Source organism: Bombus bifarius, unplaced genomic scaffold (assembly GCF_011952205.1).
Source record: "Bombus bifarius isolate JDL3187 unplaced genomic scaffold, Bbif_JDL3187 scf7180000008417, whole genome shotgun sequence".
In the NCBI taxonomy this organism is placed as follows: Eukaryota; Metazoa; Arthropoda; class Insecta; order Hymenoptera; family Apidae; genus Bombus; species Bombus bifarius.
Window position 1 is genome coordinate 125,150 of NW_022884649.1, and position 19,715 is coordinate 144,864.

The 19,715-nt window shown below is 38.9% G+C and overlaps 1 protein-coding gene across 11 annotated transcripts in view; it reads left to right on the plus strand.

The window, feature by feature from the left end:
- LOC117212926 (kinesin-like protein KIF13B) overlaps window positions 1-19,715 on the plus strand; it is a 154,629-nt gene that overhangs the window by 122,544 nt on the left and 12,370 nt on the right. For 5 of the 11 annotated variants that reach the window (XM_033458069.1, XM_033458070.1, XM_033458075.1 and 2 more), the window contains exons 3-19: window positions 3,691-3,854; window positions 10,342-10,610; window positions 12,679-12,926; window positions 13,104-13,221; window positions 13,655-13,867; window positions 14,378-14,641; window positions 15,021-15,270; window positions 15,364-15,506; window positions 15,879-16,226; window positions 16,694-16,870; window positions 17,109-17,631; window positions 17,767-17,988; window positions 18,076-18,342; window positions 18,433-18,615; window positions 18,748-18,939; window positions 19,023-19,316; window positions 19,416-19,591. In XM_033458069.1, the coding sequence (XP_033313960.1) occupies window positions 3,691-3,854; window positions 10,342-10,610; window positions 12,679-12,926; window positions 13,104-13,221; window positions 13,655-13,867; window positions 14,378-14,641; window positions 15,021-15,270; window positions 15,364-15,506; window positions 15,879-16,226; window positions 16,694-16,870; window positions 17,109-17,631; window positions 17,767-17,988; window positions 18,076-18,342; window positions 18,433-18,615; window positions 18,748-18,939; window positions 19,023-19,316; window positions 19,416-19,591 (4,051 nt within the window). The remainder of the gene's footprint in view (window positions 1-3,690; window positions 3,855-10,341; window positions 10,611-12,678; window positions 12,927-13,103; window positions 13,222-13,654; window positions 13,868-14,377; window positions 14,642-15,020; window positions 15,271-15,363; window positions 15,507-15,878; window positions 16,227-16,693; window positions 16,871-17,108; window positions 17,632-17,766; window positions 17,989-18,075; window positions 18,343-18,432; window positions 18,616-18,747; window positions 18,940-19,022; window positions 19,317-19,415; window positions 19,592-19,715) is intronic. The other 6 variants (XM_033458073.1, XM_033458074.1, XM_033458077.1 and 3 more) reach the window with 3 other exon arrangements.

Consider the following 19,715-nt stretch of genomic DNA (forward strand, 5'->3'; position numbering starts at 1 on the left):
TTATCCGAAATCACAAGCCCCGTAATGACTCGGTGTGGCCTGGTAGTCGAAGCGTTCCAGTTTTTTTTTTCTTTTTTTCTTCTCGGGGCAGGAAAAACCGATGGAAACTGATTACTCGTGGAGAAAATGCGACGGGAAATCGATAGCCGGCCGATGCGTGGAACGACGCTCGTTTTCAACGACTTCTGGAGCCTTTTGACGTTGAAACAGGGGTCGTGGCTCTGATATATCCAGGACAAGAGGAAATCGTTTTCATTTCCAATGGAACGAGCCTTCGTATTCCCTGCGCGATGGAAAATGCCTTTTCTCTAGTTATTCCGTCACGTACAACGGAGAATCTCTGTTAACCTCGAAGCGATATAATTCTCTTCGTTATGTCTGCTCGTTCGGGATTAGCCCCTTAGAGGGGGCGGGGGCGGATTCTCGCGTGACGACGACAAAAGCCAGCGAATTTCACGAATTTTTTTTTTTACTCGAACTGCTAGTTACACGGAACTGGACGTTTTCCTGGGACGTAGATATAGTCTCGAGGTACAAATGTAATTTTTTTTTATATCTCGATTCTTTTCATCGTTTATCAACTTTTTTAAGCGCAACGTTCAATAACTTTTTTAAACCGGCGTGCGCGATAATTGAAAAAGTAATTGCTCCATCAATTTCGAACAAAACTCATTCGCTTGGTTGCAAATCGGTCCTGGGAGATCGAAGCTGGAATTTCTACTCGATTATTTTCTAATATTCTTTTTAAACAACGTACGCTCTATTTATCTGTCAGAGAAGACGTTGGAGATTTGTTGGAACAAATAGGCACGATGTCAGCGTGAAGTATCTAACGTTAAGAAAAATCTCTTTGCTTTTGCGTTCTGATAGCTGTGACAGATGCTATACTGTACGCCAACGATGGTTACATTATAAAAGATGATCGCCGGGCTCGTATCGCATGCAACAAGCGATAAGGAGAAGTGAAATAAAAAGAGTTACTTCAACGCTTTTGCACTTCAACGCCATTTACTTACACGCCAGAAACGTCTAGACTCGTAGAGACAGCAGTTAGTCGATGGAAAAAATCATGAAAATGACTTGCTTTTATCCTTGTTACCTCTGAAACGTTTCTTAACACTCGCGACAATATAAAAAATGAGCACAGCTGATCGTCCAAAATGCACAATCCTGTACAAGACACAAGTACAATTAGCCAATCATTTTATACCAATTTTCACAAAACATTTTAACCAATTTTTCTACTAATAAATGTATTGTGTTGGCAACTAAGCGATTGCGGATTTTGTCAATGCCACCTAATGACAAAATCCGCAATCACTTAATTATCAATCGAATATTTACAGAAACACTTGTTACTTTTCGCTTCCTGCTTTGCGTTTCACGCCTACTTTGTGTATCAAAAACTAGTAAAATTAGCACGTGGACCGTTGATTTTGAAAGTGGTGCGAGTCCATCTTCCTTCGTTTCGAGATGTTGAAGCGTCCGCGTTTCCATCGATCGAAAAATATTGATACGCTCTACTTGGTTTGTCCACTTCTCTGCAATGTGTTTAAGTAGTCCTGAACTCAATATACGAACAATTTCCTTCTTTTTCTTTGAGAATTAGCCAGGCCAGTGTCTTCCTTCTGCATCAGAAACGAACCTGAACACTGCGTTCGAAATTAGTGAATCGTTGAACTGATTAAATTTTAATCGTTCAAAGTGTAACGTGTTTTATGTAACGTAATTTTCTTTCGTGGGTAGATAAGAGCCGAGAAAGCAAACTACCGCTGTTTAATTTCCATATCGTTTGTTTTTTATTCTACTGATGCGACGACTGTTCGAGGAAACTGTAGATCGCAGGAAATGAACTCGCACCGCATATCGAAATAAATGATTACGCATTGGCAATTTTGCGATTGCGTTTTTTATCGAAATTTCAAACGAACAAAACAAAGGAATATTCTAAAATGTAAATCGTGCGTTGTTTACGAATAAAAAGTTCACGTTGAAATATCCTTCATGAAATACATTTTTCGCTTTCTCTATTTTTTTCGAAAAATGTACTCGACCTGCAATTCGAAATGAGCGGCTCGTATAATGTATCGGAAGTACAGGAATTTAATAAAATAAGATGAAGGTAAGATATGGAAAATTACAGAGTTACAGAAAAATATGTTGCTATACTACGACCGAGGAACAATTGCGTTAGAGAAAATCGTGTATTTTGACAGATTAGGTCGAAAACAATTGTAAAAGGATTAATTCTAATTCCCCCACTATTGGTATAGTATTTTAATATGCTGTCTTCTTTCGAGCTTCTTTCTTATCTTTTTAATATCAAAAGGTATCTCAAGTTTGAACAAAACACGGAAGAACTGTCATTGATACGTTTGATTTGCCGTTTCAATTTTATGTTGAACATTTTCTTAAGGCATTGAAAATTTTCCTTATTTTCTACAAAAATATATATATCTTGCGATATAGATTAGAATATAAAAATTCGAGGATAGCAGAACGGTTAATAATAAGTATTAATTAATAATCGAAGCGTTTGAGGACATTTTATCGAGTAATAAAAATTAAAGGTACAACGATCGAATTGTTCGATCGTTCGTGGGAAGAGAATTTTTTTTTTCTTTAATTTTATAAATGGAAGGTCGTTCGTAACTAACGAGAATCGAGTTGCTTGCCATTACTCTTGATTATTCAAATATTATTGGTAAAATACGTTGAGAAGTAATGTGTCGTAAACGCGATTCCACTCTCGGCTCACGTACGGTTTCATTCCCGGAGGGAAACGTCGGGATTTAATACCGAAAACGTTTCTGGCATCGAAAAGGGTTACAAATCAGCCCTCGACACGCAACTAACTTTTTCATCGACCGAGTCTCAGGAGCTCGTAAATCGATGACAGATATGATACTGAGAAATATGTGTAATTATCGGAATAATGTCATTGTTCCTTTAGAAACCTTCCGGGGACTTTCTATTTTACATTTATGAACAAATATTATGATACATATATCGAAGATATAGAAACGAGAAGTTTCCAACTATATTTTGACGTATCAATGAAAATTGAATCTATAATATTTCATTCTCAAAATTTTACTGTACAAATATTTTGACTATAAAATGTATTTTTTATATATATATATACTAAATAATTAACAATTAAATAAAGTGATGAAATAGTTCTAATAAACTATAATATATAATGTGGCTATTGAACGACTGAATTTCATCGGTTTTCTATATTTTTCAAATAGAAATTTAATCCCTATCAGAGAATTCAATTCTAAATTTGATTAAAAACACTGGACGAATGAAAATAATTATTCTAATAGATAAATAACTTTTTATACTAATTCCACATATAAATATTCCCTTTTCCTTTCTTCTCCTTCTGGTATCTTATCGTCTTCATCATCTTCTTAGCCATCTCCATCGACTTCTTCTTCCTCCTCCACTTCCTCTTCTATCTCTTCTTCTTCTACCTCTCTGTCATTTTCTTCTCTCTTCTGTTCCTTGGTTTCGTCATTTTTCCCCTAAACGTAAAGCAACGATCATACGTTCGAGCTTTCGGTGAATATTTCTATCTCGAGGTTCTCAGTCGAAACGACGTTAATTCAGCTTAATTTCACGTTCGTAGTCAGTCTTTACGAAATGTGCTAACGAATGACATACCTTTTCGTGTTGTTACAGGAGCAAGCCGAAAACCTTCGCGTTCGATCATTGTTTCTATTCCCTGGACCCGGCCGTGGAAAACTTTGCGAATCAAGATGTGGTGTTCGACGCCCTGGGTCGCGACATTTTGGACAATGCGTTCCAAGGTTACAACGCCTGCATTTTCGCCTACGGTCAAACCGGTGAGACAACATATCATCAATATACCGATTAACCATGGAACCAACGTAACAGAATATATTTTACGATACGAAGATCGAGTTGAGCTTTGCTAAATGAAACTCTACGTACGCACATAAATTGTCGTACCCTGTACCTGTCATTGGTGATTTGCGTTAGCGATATCTGACGGAATCTAGCGGATTCTCCTGCGAGGCGACATAGATTTAGTGAAGGGAATTGGGATTTATAGGTAGCATCAGATAGTGATAGATTTAACTGAACCTAACCCGAGGCAAACCTAACTTCTTGCTTCCTGATGTTATCTAGTACGATGTTTAGATAATCTGCTAGCTTTCCTGTAACGTAGGTTTGCTAAAAGGAATTCGAATCTGTGGCGAAGTTACACACGACGGTGTAACTAATTTTAAACTTAATTCGAACTTTACGTAGCAGCGTTCGAAATTTCTTTGGAGTTTCGAAATATTAGATCGTCGTAAGAGTTTCTTGTCTTGTAATAAGGAAATAATAGATGCAGCACATTTTTTCTTTTATATTAATTTATCGAATCACGTTGGATCCATTTTGCAGTAATAGAAGAAACGAGAGAAACTTTTGCAAGAATCTAACATGGATATTTTATATTGTTACGAGCCGTGTCTACGCGATTTTATTATTTAAATACCCGCTACGGTATAGCCACTCCTATTTGAACATTCATTTTCAAAATACCGAAGGTTTTCTTATCCGAAGATTAATATTAGCTTGTCCGAAACGTGTCTTTCTTTCGCAAACGTGTTTCTTACAGCAATGCACCTTCGTAGAAACGTGAAACCGAGTCTGTGAAATGTCGCTGTGTTTATCTCAACAGAACAAAATGGATAATAATATAAAACAAAAAACGTCGTGCGTCTATTATTTCCTCAAAAAACGAAGGAAACTTTTCAGACAACCTAATATTTCCCAGTTGCGGATTTTTCCCTTTCGGATATGGACATATTTCATTGACGTTCGCATATACAGTGTATTCTTCTCTTCGTTCGAATCGAAACAAATTTCGATTATATTGTAGATAATTTAGAAACTGGTAATAAATAACGTGATAGGTTATACGGGTTTAACATTTCGACCTTGATTTCACGGTCCTTCAGATAGCCACACCCAACGTAACACGTAGCTGATTAAACTCCCTTCACGTGGAACGTTTCCACGTACTTACTTTGATCAGATTCTGGTTTCATTAACATTGCACAAGCGTGTCGCATTACGGATTTGTCGCCTCGCTGTGGTCTTTAAGTCTCTCCGTTCCGACGAGATCGTCATTAATCGGCAAGAATCTGATTATTTACCGTTCGTTGCATAGCGAATGCAGCGTTGATGTTCGCGTGACTGCCAACGAGACTACGGACGTTCGTGCGATTTTATGTTCTCGCGAACGTAATTAGAGAAAAAAGTGTCTAAATAGAAATTTGTTCGAGTCTGCTAAATATCGCGACGAGTACGTTGCTCCGGATATTTTTTCCTAATTTTCCGTATCGCGTGCTGCCTGTAGATTTTTCCGCCACGACTTTCCTCCTTCGCCCTGACACGAACTTTTATTTCAAAATTCCCCGGTGAAAAGGACAAACAAGAAAAAGCCAAGCGTCGATTGTGATCTCAATGATTCGTAGATCTTGAAACGCGCAATGAATTTATTCGCTCGACGTGAATTTTGATTCTGAACATTTTTAAGCGTCCTTTTTTCGCGAGAGACGAAAAGGCAGCTGGTTTTTATGCTGCGTTTAAATCCGAGAGAGAATAGCACGGAGAGAAGCAGCGTCGATTAGAGTCCGGCCATGCGCTTAAAATCGCACGGGTTGAGGATTAAGGAAATAATGCCGCCAATTGAAAGACAGAGGGAAATAATAGCGCGTGATAACAGAAATTTATGCACTGGCGTGAACTGTAGTTTGGTTATCACAGTTAATTGAAAGTTGGCTAAAAAGGTTCGCTGATTTTCAAAACGCAACGCTACGACGCAATATTCGAAGAACCCTGAAGACGACGAGGGAAGAAATAAAACTAATATAAGAAATAATCTAATGACAGGAAAGGTAACGATAATTACTGTACAGTTGACACGAGTTATGTGGCACTGGTACTATTTATGACCAAACAATTTGTTTAATATTGTAAAAATTTGTAAAAGTCTACTGTACAGGAGTCTGTAGTCGCTAGCAGCCTTCAGAGGAGGACGTGACTCTAAATAAGTGAAGATAAAAAAAGAAAGAAGGAATATTTCTAAACTTCGGTAGCGTAGAAAGCATAATGGAAAAATCCACGATAATAAAAATATACGTCGTCCATTATAAAGAGTACACCTTTAGAACTTAGCGTTTGCGGAAAACTTGACTCAATTTGTGTTTCACGGAGATTAGATAAAAAGCAAACAACCTTTTCAAATTATCGATGTATCTGAAGGTCTGAAGCGAAACTACACAACTTGTGAATGACAGTGTATATCGCGCAAACTTTTTTTTATTTAAAACGTCGTTTATCGGCATCTATGAACTATATACGCTGGAAACTGCGCTGTAAACGCTCAAACATGAGAAAAGAAGCGAAAAAGGTCAAAAGGAAGCAAAGCAGCGTGAAATGTACAGTGCAGAAGAAGAACAACGACCAGAAGCGAAAACGAGCAGAAAAAGGGGAAACAAAGGAAAAAGAAGAAAAGGAACGCGAGGAATAGAAATAGAAGGCAAAGATAAAGAACGAAAATGTGCAAGATAATGGAAGGAAAAACGTGATAGAAAATGGTCTAATCTCCGACCAAATGAGGCACCAAGCGAAAGAAACGCCTGTTACTGATTTTCTACGTCGTTCAACATCCACGTTCACCGTTTTCATCTAACGTTTTATTTCTGCCGATAAGGCGAGAACATGGTTCCACCCCGTGAACACGATCACCGTCATCCGCTTTTGCGCGACGAATAACGCAATTAGAGGGGTCGACGCCGATAAAACGCGAACAGTATGAGCAAGGTTCACCTTACAGAGACATTGGCCCCTTTTCTCTTTTTCCTTCTGCTTTTAAAGCGAATTAACCAAATGGAATCGAAGTGGAAATGTCCTTTTTTTTTATTTCGGTTATTTCTCTTTACAATTTGTTCGATTGGACATTCGAAGAATTCTTCCAGCTATGAATTACCACTTGGGTGACTATCCTCGGTAGGATTTCATCTTGCTAATGCAACACGTATCCCATGGGAGTTCCATAACAAGTCAGTAGGATGCTTCTTCTTTAACCTTCGTTCAGCCTGGCCTTTTTACGTTCCAGGGCTAGTCGATTAGAACGTTGCGCACCTCTTTTATTACGTTTCTCTGAATTTCCCCTTGAATGGTTGGTATTTTTAGATCTTCCCTTGGATCTTCCTCCGTGATATATCACGATGAATTGACAACTGTTGCGAGTATAATTGATCGTAGCTATTCAAATCTAGCGACGTGGCTCGTTGCTGCTAATCCCTGTAGGACTGTTCCATAAGTTCGTATGAGTTTGATAATTGTTTCTGTTGAGGTTATTCGATGTGTAAACGGAGAAAACTCGTGGATAAATATTCATCGATATGTGAAATGGTACTAGGTTGCTTGTATCGGGCACAGCCCGTGTGGGGCATAGCCCGTATTAGATGATCGGGCATATCAGAGTCTCTCTTTATTACAAGCACCCACTTACAGTCTATTCTGAACGTTTCTGTTCAAGGGCCTTTGCACAACGTCCCACACATCTTTACTTTTTAGATTGTCTAACTCCTTCGTTATTGCATCAGTCCACTTTTGAGCATCTGGCCCCCTCAGGGCTTCGTACACATTCACAGGTACACACATGCTTTGAGTTTTGCGAACGGTCGCAGTATGAGCGCAACTATCACATGTCTTTGGTTTATGTAATCTTGCCGACCTCCTGGGCACAATCGGTACACTCACTGGGCCTCCCCCGGATTATTCTCACTCGTTAAATTGTCCATGAAGTAGTCAGTCTCCCCTTCATCGTTTTCGCCATCACTTTGTGTTTCGACGTCAGTCCGCTCCCCTTCCAAGTTCAAAATCTTCTACGTCCCATATCCATTCTGAGGACCTCCTTTTTATATTGCTCGTCTCCATCTTAACACTCTCGTAGGGAAACGTATTCTCCTCGAACCTGACATGACAAGATATTATTACTTTCTTGGTCTTTGGCAGGTAAATCCTATAGCCTTTGACCTGTCTGTCGTATCCTACAAATATCCCCTCATCTGCCCTAGTAACATGTATAGCTTATACAGAATTGGTCCTAGAAGGTTTCTCTGAGGATTTTCCTCCTGCTTTAACTCAATCGCCCTAATTTTCCAGTATGCGTCTTTGACTCTTGCCATAAATCTTTCCATTGCTCGCGTACGATTTAAGTAAGCGATAAATTTGCCTCGGACAATGATTTTTAATTACTCGCGGTAGCCTCTCGCGCCAGACCTTGTCGAATAAGTTTTAGCCCTCTCGATATCCAGGAAGAAAGTAGAAATTGGTTTCATCTTCTGAATATTATAATACGTAACGCTGTACTTTGCATACTTTGTGCCTATCATTTTTACGTATTGCGTGTATCTTTTACAATTTAATTTCCCTCTAGCGCATAATAAATCCACATTATCCGCTGCTTATAACAAATCGCTTCGCTTAGGATGTTCCGTATATTTTTCCATGTCACGCGTACTCTATCATTTTTCCATATTTAAATTTCCTATAAATGCAATAGATATTCGCATAGTCACGATAGCAATGCCTCCCCTCGAAAGGGAGAGGCATTGACCCTAGCGTGGGCGATGACGACGTCGACGACGACGACGAATGTTGAACTTCCCTCGACGTTCAATCACTGCCGCGATGTTAAAAAGGAGGGTGAACAAGAAAGAAAAAAAAAAGAAAAAGGAACAAGATTACGCACTTCTAAAGACTCTCGCGTCTTCTCGCACTTAGCTGCTCGCTTGTCATCGATCAATCGGATTGCACCTCTGCTCTGCTCATCGTCTCAAGGGATTATAGCAGGATAGAATGCTTGTACGTCTTATGAGAAGTTGTAGATGAGAATGCGAACTTAAACCTGTTAACGTTCGAGGAAACAATGGTGTCAATTGGGGGTTAAAAGCCTGTTGGAGGATGGTTCGCTGTTGATCGTCGCGGTCTTACAGGTTTCTTCGAGAGCCGAGGATTTAAAGGAAGATTTACAAGTTAATGATGGGGTGAAAAAGTATGTTTGCATTATGAGAATCGTCGAGAATATCGATTATGGTTTCTGTCCATGGAGGAATGGTCTGTCGGTGATCGGAGCAGCGTCAGTTTCCTTGAAAGTGATTGGAATTAAAAGGAGACTTGGACGTTAACGACGGGCAGAAAAATGTGTTTGACGTGGAAATTTGAATACGCGTAATTGAAAATTAATTGAGTTCACCGAAGGGTGATCTGCCTTGGTTTGCGCGATCCATCGTCTTGCGATTTTTCGACAGGATTTGAATTGGAACACGTTTCATCTATAAAACTTTATGAAATCGAGTTACAGTCTGAGTGGATCATAGTCGTAGTCCGACTAAAATATATTCTACTACTAACGTGCTTCGATTCGAACTCTGACCTTAGTCGCAACTTTATAGACCAGAAATTATTCAAATTTTGCTATGGTTCATCAGGTTCGTGTTCTACGTTTGAAACTGCCCATTAGTCCATCCTCCGCTCGGTCCTGATAACATCTAAACGCCAACCCTCGCTCGATTACTTCATTTACATAACTCGCCCTGTGGCTAAACATTTCCAAAGAAGAGAAGTCATAAAGCCTGGCAAAAATTACGGAATGTCTCTTATCTCATCAAGGTGTAGTCGTTTTATCGCCGAGATGTAACTTCTCGCAAAGACAATCCTTTTAGCCCGTTTCATTAATTCTGAGTCTGTGTATAATAACGAGAAACAACAGGATTTTCAAGATCGATGTACGTGTCTCATACAAGTCACAAATTTCGGGAGAAAAGATTCAGCTTCGATTTCAATTTTTCAATTCCGTTACTTTGGCAAATTCTCTCGTCGAACATCTGTCGAAATGAAAGGAATTAATCAATATTAATAAAAATAGAATTTTAATATTGTTATAATAAACAATGAATAATATATTAAATTAAAATATGAATAAAAAATTTCACGAATTCTTCCACAGGTTTATACATTAGGTTGTCCAAAAAGTTTCTTTCGTTTCATAAGGCGATAATAGATGGACAAGAATTTCTACTTTATACTATTTTATTGAATTAAGCGTAATTCATTTCGTTCTATTTCTATTATTATGATCGTGCACAATTCAATAAACAAGAAAATATTGTGCGTTTATTATTTCCTTATAAAACGAAAGAAACTTTTCGGTCAACCTAATAGGTACGATCGATCCGATGGTCTGCATTTTTTTTTTTAACGATTGATCCAAGTTAATAAGAAAGTTAATTTTGTAAAAAGGGTCCGGGAAATCGTACACGATGATGGGAAGCGGCGAGAACAAAGGTATCATACCACGGCTGTGCGACAACCTCTTCGACATGATCGCGAAGCAACAGAGCTCGGAGCTTACTTACAAAGTCGAGGTTTCCTATATGGAGATCTACAACGAGAAGGTGCACGATCTGCTCGATCCAAAGCCGAACAAACAGTCGCTGAAAGTCAGGGAACACAATGTCCTGGGCCCGTACGTGGATGGACTTAGTCAGCTCGCCGTCACATCCTTTCAGGTAAGGGAAGATTTATCGATATTCGTCCCGTCCTTTTAATCATTCCTTTTGTGTGCGCATAAAGCATCGAAATATTAAGTTAGCAAGTGCCTGAAACTCCTGGTAAGTAAAGTAACGAAGAAAGTAAAATTGAGAATTTTCTACACTGCGAGCGTTGATGACTTTTGCGTTAAACGTTTTTCGCGTTCTTTCATATTTGTTAAACCTATTATATCTATTTAAATATAAAATTACATCTCGTATAATTACATTGTCTCTCTCTCTCTCGTATTCTTTTCCTTTCAAACTTTCTGTCGTTCGACGCTGTACGCGTACGAGTTACGAGCGACAATCGAATTATTAAAATTACATGAAAATTGTAAATATCGTTTTCTTCTTATCACACTCTTTGTATCGTTCAATATACCTAGATATTTGATATCGCTCGTTTTATTCGCGATATAGACGAGATACTCGCGTATAGAAATTACGTATAAATCATACTGTCGTGTTCTTTCGTACGATACGTCTTGTTTATTCTAAATATTCTTTTCGATCGAGTTATTTATCGATAAACGAGGACTGGCAACACGCTTGTCCGGTTTTTCCACGATACGGCAAATCGCAGCGGTGTTATTTATCGCTTGTTTCGCGTGTAACTGGCATATTGCCAAAACTGAAACCGTTATGATCGATATCCGTCATTGCGGTGCTTCGACAATTTAATTCCCGCAATAATGTACTATCATCTGCAATTAAATCGCGAAATAGTGAACTTTATAGCTTTCGAAATTAATGATTTCGTGTTCTCGTGAAACGCAACCGAATATCATGGACAAAAGCGTGGTTTCGTTTTACCAAATTAATATGAATCTCTTTGATGTGCATTATGAAATTGGTATTCGTTTGCAAAGAACGTTGAAAATCGCACGCACGTCGGTTTATTTTCTAAGTTGATGAAGTTGATTGAACTGTCGCGATTACCACCGATCCGATGACTTTTACCGATCGCTCGACCGGCGTACGAACATTAAACGAACGAAGGTGTATAACGATACACGATCCTTTCAGAAAGTAAAATCAGGTCGTTTTACATGTATGCGAAGCTAGTGGTTACCTCTTTTATGCAACAAACACGTTTCGTGCATACCAGTAACGCGTGATAAGTTTCAATTTGCTTCATCGACTGTGAACTACGATACTATCGTGTCACGTTTTTCGGCTTTCCTTTGTATCCTTTCGATGCGATCTCTTTTTCCATACAAACGGCGCGCACAGTCGTTCGATCCTGCAGTTTTTAAGGGAAAACTTAAGAAACGTTTACCTAGCAGTCTCTTCCTTCGTATTTCATCACGTTTCGTTTATATTTCGCGTCACCATGTCTCGGTCAGTTCTCTGCGTTTCTACAAATTAACGGGAACTATTTGCCGTATTTGTCGGAATTACGCTGAAAGACTGGAATTTTCCAATCGATTTCTCTCCGATTTTCAAAATTACAAGACGATCTTGGAAAAGACAAGTACTGGACGCGTACTGGAAATCGTTAGAAAGTCCAAATATCTTTCTCTTTCTTTTATATCCACCTTTTCCATCTGAGGATAATCGTAAAAGGAAGACAGAGAAAGGCTTTTGGAATTTCAAAGAAACGATGGATACGTAACATTCGAGAAACGAGTGGAAATGGTCCCCTCGTAAAACTTGGGTCTCGATAGGCGAACACGAAAGTCGGAGAATGTCAAATCGGTTTTCCGGTTCTCGGAATACCCAAGAATCTGCTCGTTACGTCACGGTCGCCAGCTACCGATTCGTTGCGATCGTTAAATCCAGCATTCCTGCCGAATCGACTGAATTTCCCAACAGAATCGCCTTAATTTCCCAACTTTTCCATGCCAGTCATCCGTTCGCCGGTAACCCGAGCCCAGAAATCACCTTTCACCAAGTCAGTCAAGTCACCCGAGTAATCTATCAACGACCGGATGATATGTTGGAAACCGCTCGAAGCTGTGTATCGCGTGTGCGATTCGAACGGTAACAAGAGAAAAGTCAAATTGGCCGTGAGGCGTCACGAGTTACCGCAATGATTTCGCAGGACATCGACAATCTGATGGCGGAGGGGAACAAGTCGAGGACGGTAGCTGCAACGAACATGAATTCCGAGAGTTCACGGTCGCACGCTGTATTCTCCGTGATCCTGACGCAAACGTTGACGGACTCGAAGAGCGGCGTCAGCGGTGAAAAGGTCTCGCGGATGAGCCTGGTGGACTTGGCAGGGAGCGAAAGGGCTGTGAAGACTGGAGCAGTGGGCGATAGGCTTAAAGAAGGAAGCAATATAAACAAGTAAAGTTTCCTTTTGTTGACGCTATACAGCTAATCGTCTAACGCGGTTAGAAAACGTTGCTTGTAATTAAATATTTACCATCCTCTAGCTTGTTAATAAGGCTAGAAGTGTTTGCGCCTGGACATATACGAGAGACGTGATAGATCGTGCGATATAAGAGAGACAAATGTTTGCAGATCCCTAACGACGTTGGGTCTAGTCATTTCGAAGCTGGCGGATCAAAATTCCGGAAGTAATAAGAATAAGGACAAGTTCGTGCCGTACAGGGACTCGGTTCTGACGTGGCTGTTGAAGGTATCGTTTGATATATTTGGAATGTTAGATGCGACCAGCTTGCTAATTGTTAGGTACACAATGGGAAAGATATGTCAGTACGGTAAAGAACGAATTAACACAAAATTACTAATATAAAGGGTGGTGAGGATGGTACTTTTTGACGCGGAGATTTTATTTTTCTTTCTTTTTCTTTTTTTTTTGGGGGGGATTATAACTTTCAATATGAAGAGATTCGTTAATAATTACAAAGTAGGCTACAACTGTATCTAAAAAAAAAAAAAAAATAAATAAATAAATTAAACTCCGTGGATGATAGATCGTAGTATGAAAAAATTGTAGAATTAAAATACAGTGAAATCATTAAGAAGACAAAGTTTTGCGATCACCGACGTTTAATTAATTTTAAAAGCAACTTCTTTCATTTATAACCATGCTGTACTTTTAATTATAGGATAACCTTGGCGGGAACAGTAAGACCGTAATGGTAGCCACTATATCTCCTGCCGCGGATAATTACGAGGAAACGCTTTCAACCCTGCGATACGCGGACAGAGCCAAGAGAATCGTTAATCACGCAGTGGTCAACGAGGATCCAAATGCAAGAATCATTCGGGAATTAAGGCAGGAAGTGGAGGCGTTGAAAGAGATGCTATTACATGCAACTGTAAGATGATTAAGTCTCGTTAACATCGTTGTATTAATTATGAGTTAGACCGGACAGACAAACATGGCCATTAGAGCTGGTCGATAAAAACTTGAAGAAGTTTCTTACAATTAGCCGTATTAAAAACTTGCCGTCGAAGTTTCACATTTTGTGAAGAAAATTACAAGGAAAGCGTCAAAGAGAACGATCGAGATTAATCCCGTTAAATACGAATAATGTGATATTTCAACGAGAGACGAGATTCCAACGAAGTTATGAAACTCGTCGAATCGAGCAGATTTATTTTTAAAAGAGGCGTAAATAACGTACAACATAGTTATAAACTATCGGAAATTTAATAAACTAGACAGAGGAAATAATCTTAAACCGATTCCTCGAACTTCGTACTTGGTAGCTCCATTAAAATTCATTCCGGATTTAACAAACAACTGCATTCGTAGAAGTTACTCGAGAAATAATTACTTCCGCGCTCTACTAAACTCAGGATTCTCTTTCTTCCGGAAATTCTAGGGACAAGGGTCGATAGTGGGCCAGCAACGCACAGACATAACGGAGAAGCTGTCGGAATCGGAACGATTAATGAAGGAAATGTCGCAAACGTGGGAGGAAAAACTGGTGAAAACCGAGAGGCTGCAACACGAAAGGCAGCAGGCCTTAGAAAAAATGGGAATCAGTGTTCAAGCCTCTGGTATCCAAGTGGAAAAGAACAAGTATTATCTCGTAAATCTAAACGACGACCCTAGCTTGAACGAGTTGCTAGTTTATTATCTGAAGGTACCTAAAAATTCTTAATTACTTCCGAACAATTAAGACACCCCCTCCCATTTTTAATAAGATATCGATTACGAAAATCGTTGATATATTAGTAGCGTATAATTTGATCATAAAAATATCATTTCTCAATATCTTTGTTATGTAATATGAATTTATCCCAGTAAATTGTACTAATCTTAGAAAACTGGAGATATTCGTCGTTTCTCAAATTAAATAATTGCCAAATAATATTTTACACATAGAATCACTACGTTTGCCAATTGTATCATAATTACTAGAACATTCTGTATATGTAAGTAACATAATACATAAAAAAATGTACAATGTAAAGTATAAAATACATAATACAAAATATTGTGCTCGTTGTGTTAATAATTAGGAAAGGACTCTGGTTGGAGGACGTTCGGCAAAGACAGACCAAGACATTCAGCTGCACGGGCTTGGTATTCTGCCTGAACACTGTGTCATCACGATAGAGGAAACTGGCCTCTATATGACACCATTAAACGGTGCTAGGTGTTTCGTGAACGGCACTCAGGTAGTAGAGAAAACACCGTTGTTACACGGTGACAGGATCGTCTGGGGAAATCATCATTTCTTCCGGGTGAATTGTCCCAGAAGTGCAACAGGTAACGCTTAATGGATATCCCTGATTGAATTCTTTGAGATCGATGTGTGACACCCGATAGTCTGTACGTATATGTGTGTCCCTCTGTTTATAGCGATCAACAGTGAGCCTCAGACGCCGGCACAGAATATTGATTACACTTTTGCACGAGAAGAACTGATGCTTAACGAGTTGTCGAACGACCCTATTCAAAGAGCTATCGCTAGACTCGAGAAGCAGCACGAAGAAGATAAACAGGTATTCTTAGGGATTGATGATGTTTGGCGGAGATTCTCAAAGATATTGCTCATATCCAACAGGGAATATCGCACATTTATTTCATAAGTGACACAAGTCCAACAATTTTTTCAAGAAAAGTGAAGAACTATTTGGAGATTTACAAAAAAATTTTCTATTTTAACTTCTTTAATCAGTTCCAAGCAACTATTTCAGAAGCCATATAATAGTAACCTAATTAACTGTATAGTCCTAAATTTCATATTCACTTGGGAAGGTTCAGAATCATATTTTGTTATATGAAATTCCTCGATGTTGGATGAAATTGTCACAGCTGACTGTTACTTCCCAGTTTTATCTTATCAAGTACCATCAATGTGTTCCTTTATTTAGGTCGCGTTAGAGAAACAGAGGCAAGAGTACGAACGGCAGTTTCAGCAACTTCGCAACATTTTGTCTCCATCGACACCATACTCCCCTTACGTACCATACGATCCCCTGCGGGGCAGTCAAAGCAGTAAACTTCCTGCTTGCACGCCAACTACGCAAATGCGAGTAGAGAAGTGGGCCCAGGAAAGAGACGAGATGTTCAAAAGGAGTTTAGGCCAATTGAAAGCGGACATCTTAAAGGCGAACGCATTGGTGCAGGAGGCAAACTTCTTGGCGGAAGAGATGGGGAAGCAAACGAAATTTAGCGTCACTTTACAGATTCCGCCAAACAATTTAAGTCCAAATAGAAAGGTAACGCATGTGCTGGTTCTTATTGATTCTTATTACATCTTTGAAGTAATGGATTAAGGAATCTTCAGAGCTTGACTCTGGATTCTTAAAACTTGTGTTTACAACTTTTAAATAATTTGGAATCTAATGAAATTGCTTTTCCTGATCTTTTCAGATTATTAGAAGTGAAAACTAAGAAATTTATTCGAAATATATCAGTATGCCTATGTATCAACTTATCCATCAAATATTTCAGCATAAATATTTTGTTACTTTATTAATACTTCTTACTTTATATATTTTCTGAATTCTCTATTCTTCACTCTCTTCCTTATCTTGTCTTACTTTGTGATATAATTTTGTAATTTCCCATCAATTATTATCTTTTTTTTTATATATACACCCTTTTCGTTGTACTAATTTAATTTCCTTTTGAGTTGTATTTATTTATTTCTGTTCATTCTGCTTTCACACTCTTCGACATGCAGAGTGTATTTTTTCAGCGGGGCGCCTTCGTCAGCGAGCCTGCGATTCTAGTGAAAAGGACAAACATGGGCAGCCAGGTGTGGTCCATGGAAAAATTAGAAAACAAATTAGTCGATATGCGGGATATGTACGAGGACAGAAAGGATCCCAACAATTGTCAACGATTACCTGCCATTAAGGTATACTACCTAGTTCATTCTAGTTTTTTAATACATTTTCGACTGGCTATTTTATCCAAAATGAGGATGAGGAAAATTGATGATATCAAAGCTAATCGGATACAATTAAAATACACACAATTTTACAAAACTTGCGTGATTCTGTGCTTATGCAAACACGAGCATATTCATAGCCAGTCAGCAATGCATTAAACAGTAACTAGAAAAACTATGTAAATCTGAACGATTTCTAAATTAGGATGAAGTGCCCGGAAAGACTCAAGACCCGTTCTACGAGTCCCAGGAGAATCACAATCTCATTGGAGTAGCGAATATTTTCTTAGAGGTTCTGTTTCACGACGTTCGGTTAGATTATCACACGCCAATTATCAGCCAACAAGGAGAAGTCGCTGGACGACTGCAGGTCGAAATTAGTCGCATATCTGGTCACTTTCCTCAGGACCGTATCTGCGAGGCAGCGTCAGAATCGTCGAATGACTCGACCTCGTCAGAACCTGAGGATTATTCCGGATCGAGCTTCATCACTTGTCGCGTGACCATCAAACAAGCAACTGGTTTGCCTCTGTCACTGAGCCATTTTGTATTTTGTCAATATATGTTCTGCGGACATCCAGACCCCATAGTGGTCCCAGCTATCGACAATTCCGAACAATTAACTTCGAATTGCCAGATAGGGCAGAGAGACTCTCTGGTGTTCAAGTTTAATCACACGAAAGATTTTACCGTGCCCATAACGGAGGAGTTTATCGAACACTGTAGCGGTGAGTGGTGAATCAAATTGTTTCATGTCTCAGTGATACGATAACTAATCCTATTAGGCTGCTTTCCAAGATACTTTTAGATACGTATGTAGATATGGAATTTTTAAATACATAGAAACACATTTTCATATACAGAAGGGGCCTTAAGCATAGAAGTTTGGGGACACCGAAGTGCCGGATTTTCGCGAAGTAAACCAGGTTGGGAAGTGGAGCAGCAGCTTGCTAAAGCTAGATCTCTGGCTGATCGATGGTCAGAGTTAACGCGGAAGATCGAATTGTGGGTCGAAATTCAGGAACTAAATGAGCAAGGGGAATATTCACCGGTGGATGTGGTTGTGAAACAAGATACATGGACAGGTACATTGTATACTTGTCTTTTTTAAATATATTAAAATATCGTTACGTTATAGCTTATTGCTTAGCATGTAATTCATATTTTTTTAGGAGGTATTTATCAGTTACGTCAAGGACAGCAACGACGAATACAAGTTCGTGTGAAACCAGTACAAAATTCAGGAACATTGCCCATAATTTGTCAGTCGATATTAAATATAGCAGTTGGTAGCGTGTCTGTAAGGAATCGTCTTCAGATTCCATTGGATAGTTATCAGGACGAAGACTTAAGTATACTAAGGGAAAAGTGGAGCGAAGCTTTAATGAGAAGGAGACAATACTTGGATCAACAGATACAGAAACTCATTAACAAACAAGGTATATTTTTCGTATAGAAAAAACTTCGACCTTCTATTGAAATCATTATATAATTAATATCATGTAATTAATTTCAATGTATAATTACAGATAAAACTGAACAAGATATTGAACGAGAACAAAGCCTCGTGGATCAGTGGGTCAGTCTCACAGAAGAAAGAAACGCAGTGTTAGTCCCTGCAGCAGGCTCAGGTATTCCTGGTGCACCTGCTGACTGGAACCCCCCTCCAGGAATGGAACCACATATACCTGTTCTCTTCCTTGATCTCAATGGTACGTCAAAAAGATTCTATATGTATTTTGTGGAAAATTATTCATCCTTTTGTGAACTGTCACAATTTGTCTAAAATCGTTTATATTTAGCAATACACATTTAATGATCTCTTAATAATCGAATATTCACAGCCGATGATCTTTCAACACATCAGTCGGGAGAAGAAGTCTCCGTAACCGGATTAAATTCCATCTTACCAAAGGAACATGGCAATAAATTCTACAATTTACCCATAATTCGTCGCATAGAGAAAGATGTGTGCGCTATCGCTGCTTGGGATTCCAGTATACACGACAATATACATCTGAACAAAGTCACAGATGGTAAGATATATAACAATAAAAATCTAATGTTCAAGAATTTATAATATTCGGAATCTTCAATTCTGTTTATGAATATATTTTAGCAAACGAGCGGGTTTTTTTAATTTTGAAAACAACGGTGCGCCTCTCACACCCGGCGCCAATGGACCTTGTGCTGCGTAAACGATTAGCCTTGAACATCTACAAACGGCAAAGTATCACAGACAGAATCTTCAAGAGAATCGTTCGTACCGACTGCTTAACTCAAACTGGAGTCACTTACGAAGTCGTGTCTAATATACCAAAGGCTAGCGAAGAATTGGAAGATCGCGAGAGTTTGGCACAAATAGCTGCAAGTGGCGAAGACAACAGCTTATGTGATGGCGAGACTTACATCGGTAAGTCAGCTTTGATAATACTTACGCAAAATCTTGTACACTCAAGACCAAACATACATAAAAATATAATTTAAACTCACATGTCTGATGTTTGCATAGAAAAATATACACGCGGTGTTTCTGCGGTGGAAAGTATCTTAACTTTAGACCGATTACGACAAAGCGTCGCGGTAAAAGAATTACTGCAAGCACAGGGTCAACCACTTATGCGCAAGACAGCAAGCGTACCCAACTTCTCGCAGGTACTACTGCCTCTCCGCCGTCTCGGACGCACTGTATGCTTTTGTTTAATTTGTTTTTCTTTTTTAATCTCTATAGTTGGTATTTTAATCTCTATTCTATAGTTGGTATTTTGTGTTCCACTTTTGAGTCCAAGTATTTTCTTATTCCAGTCCAAAC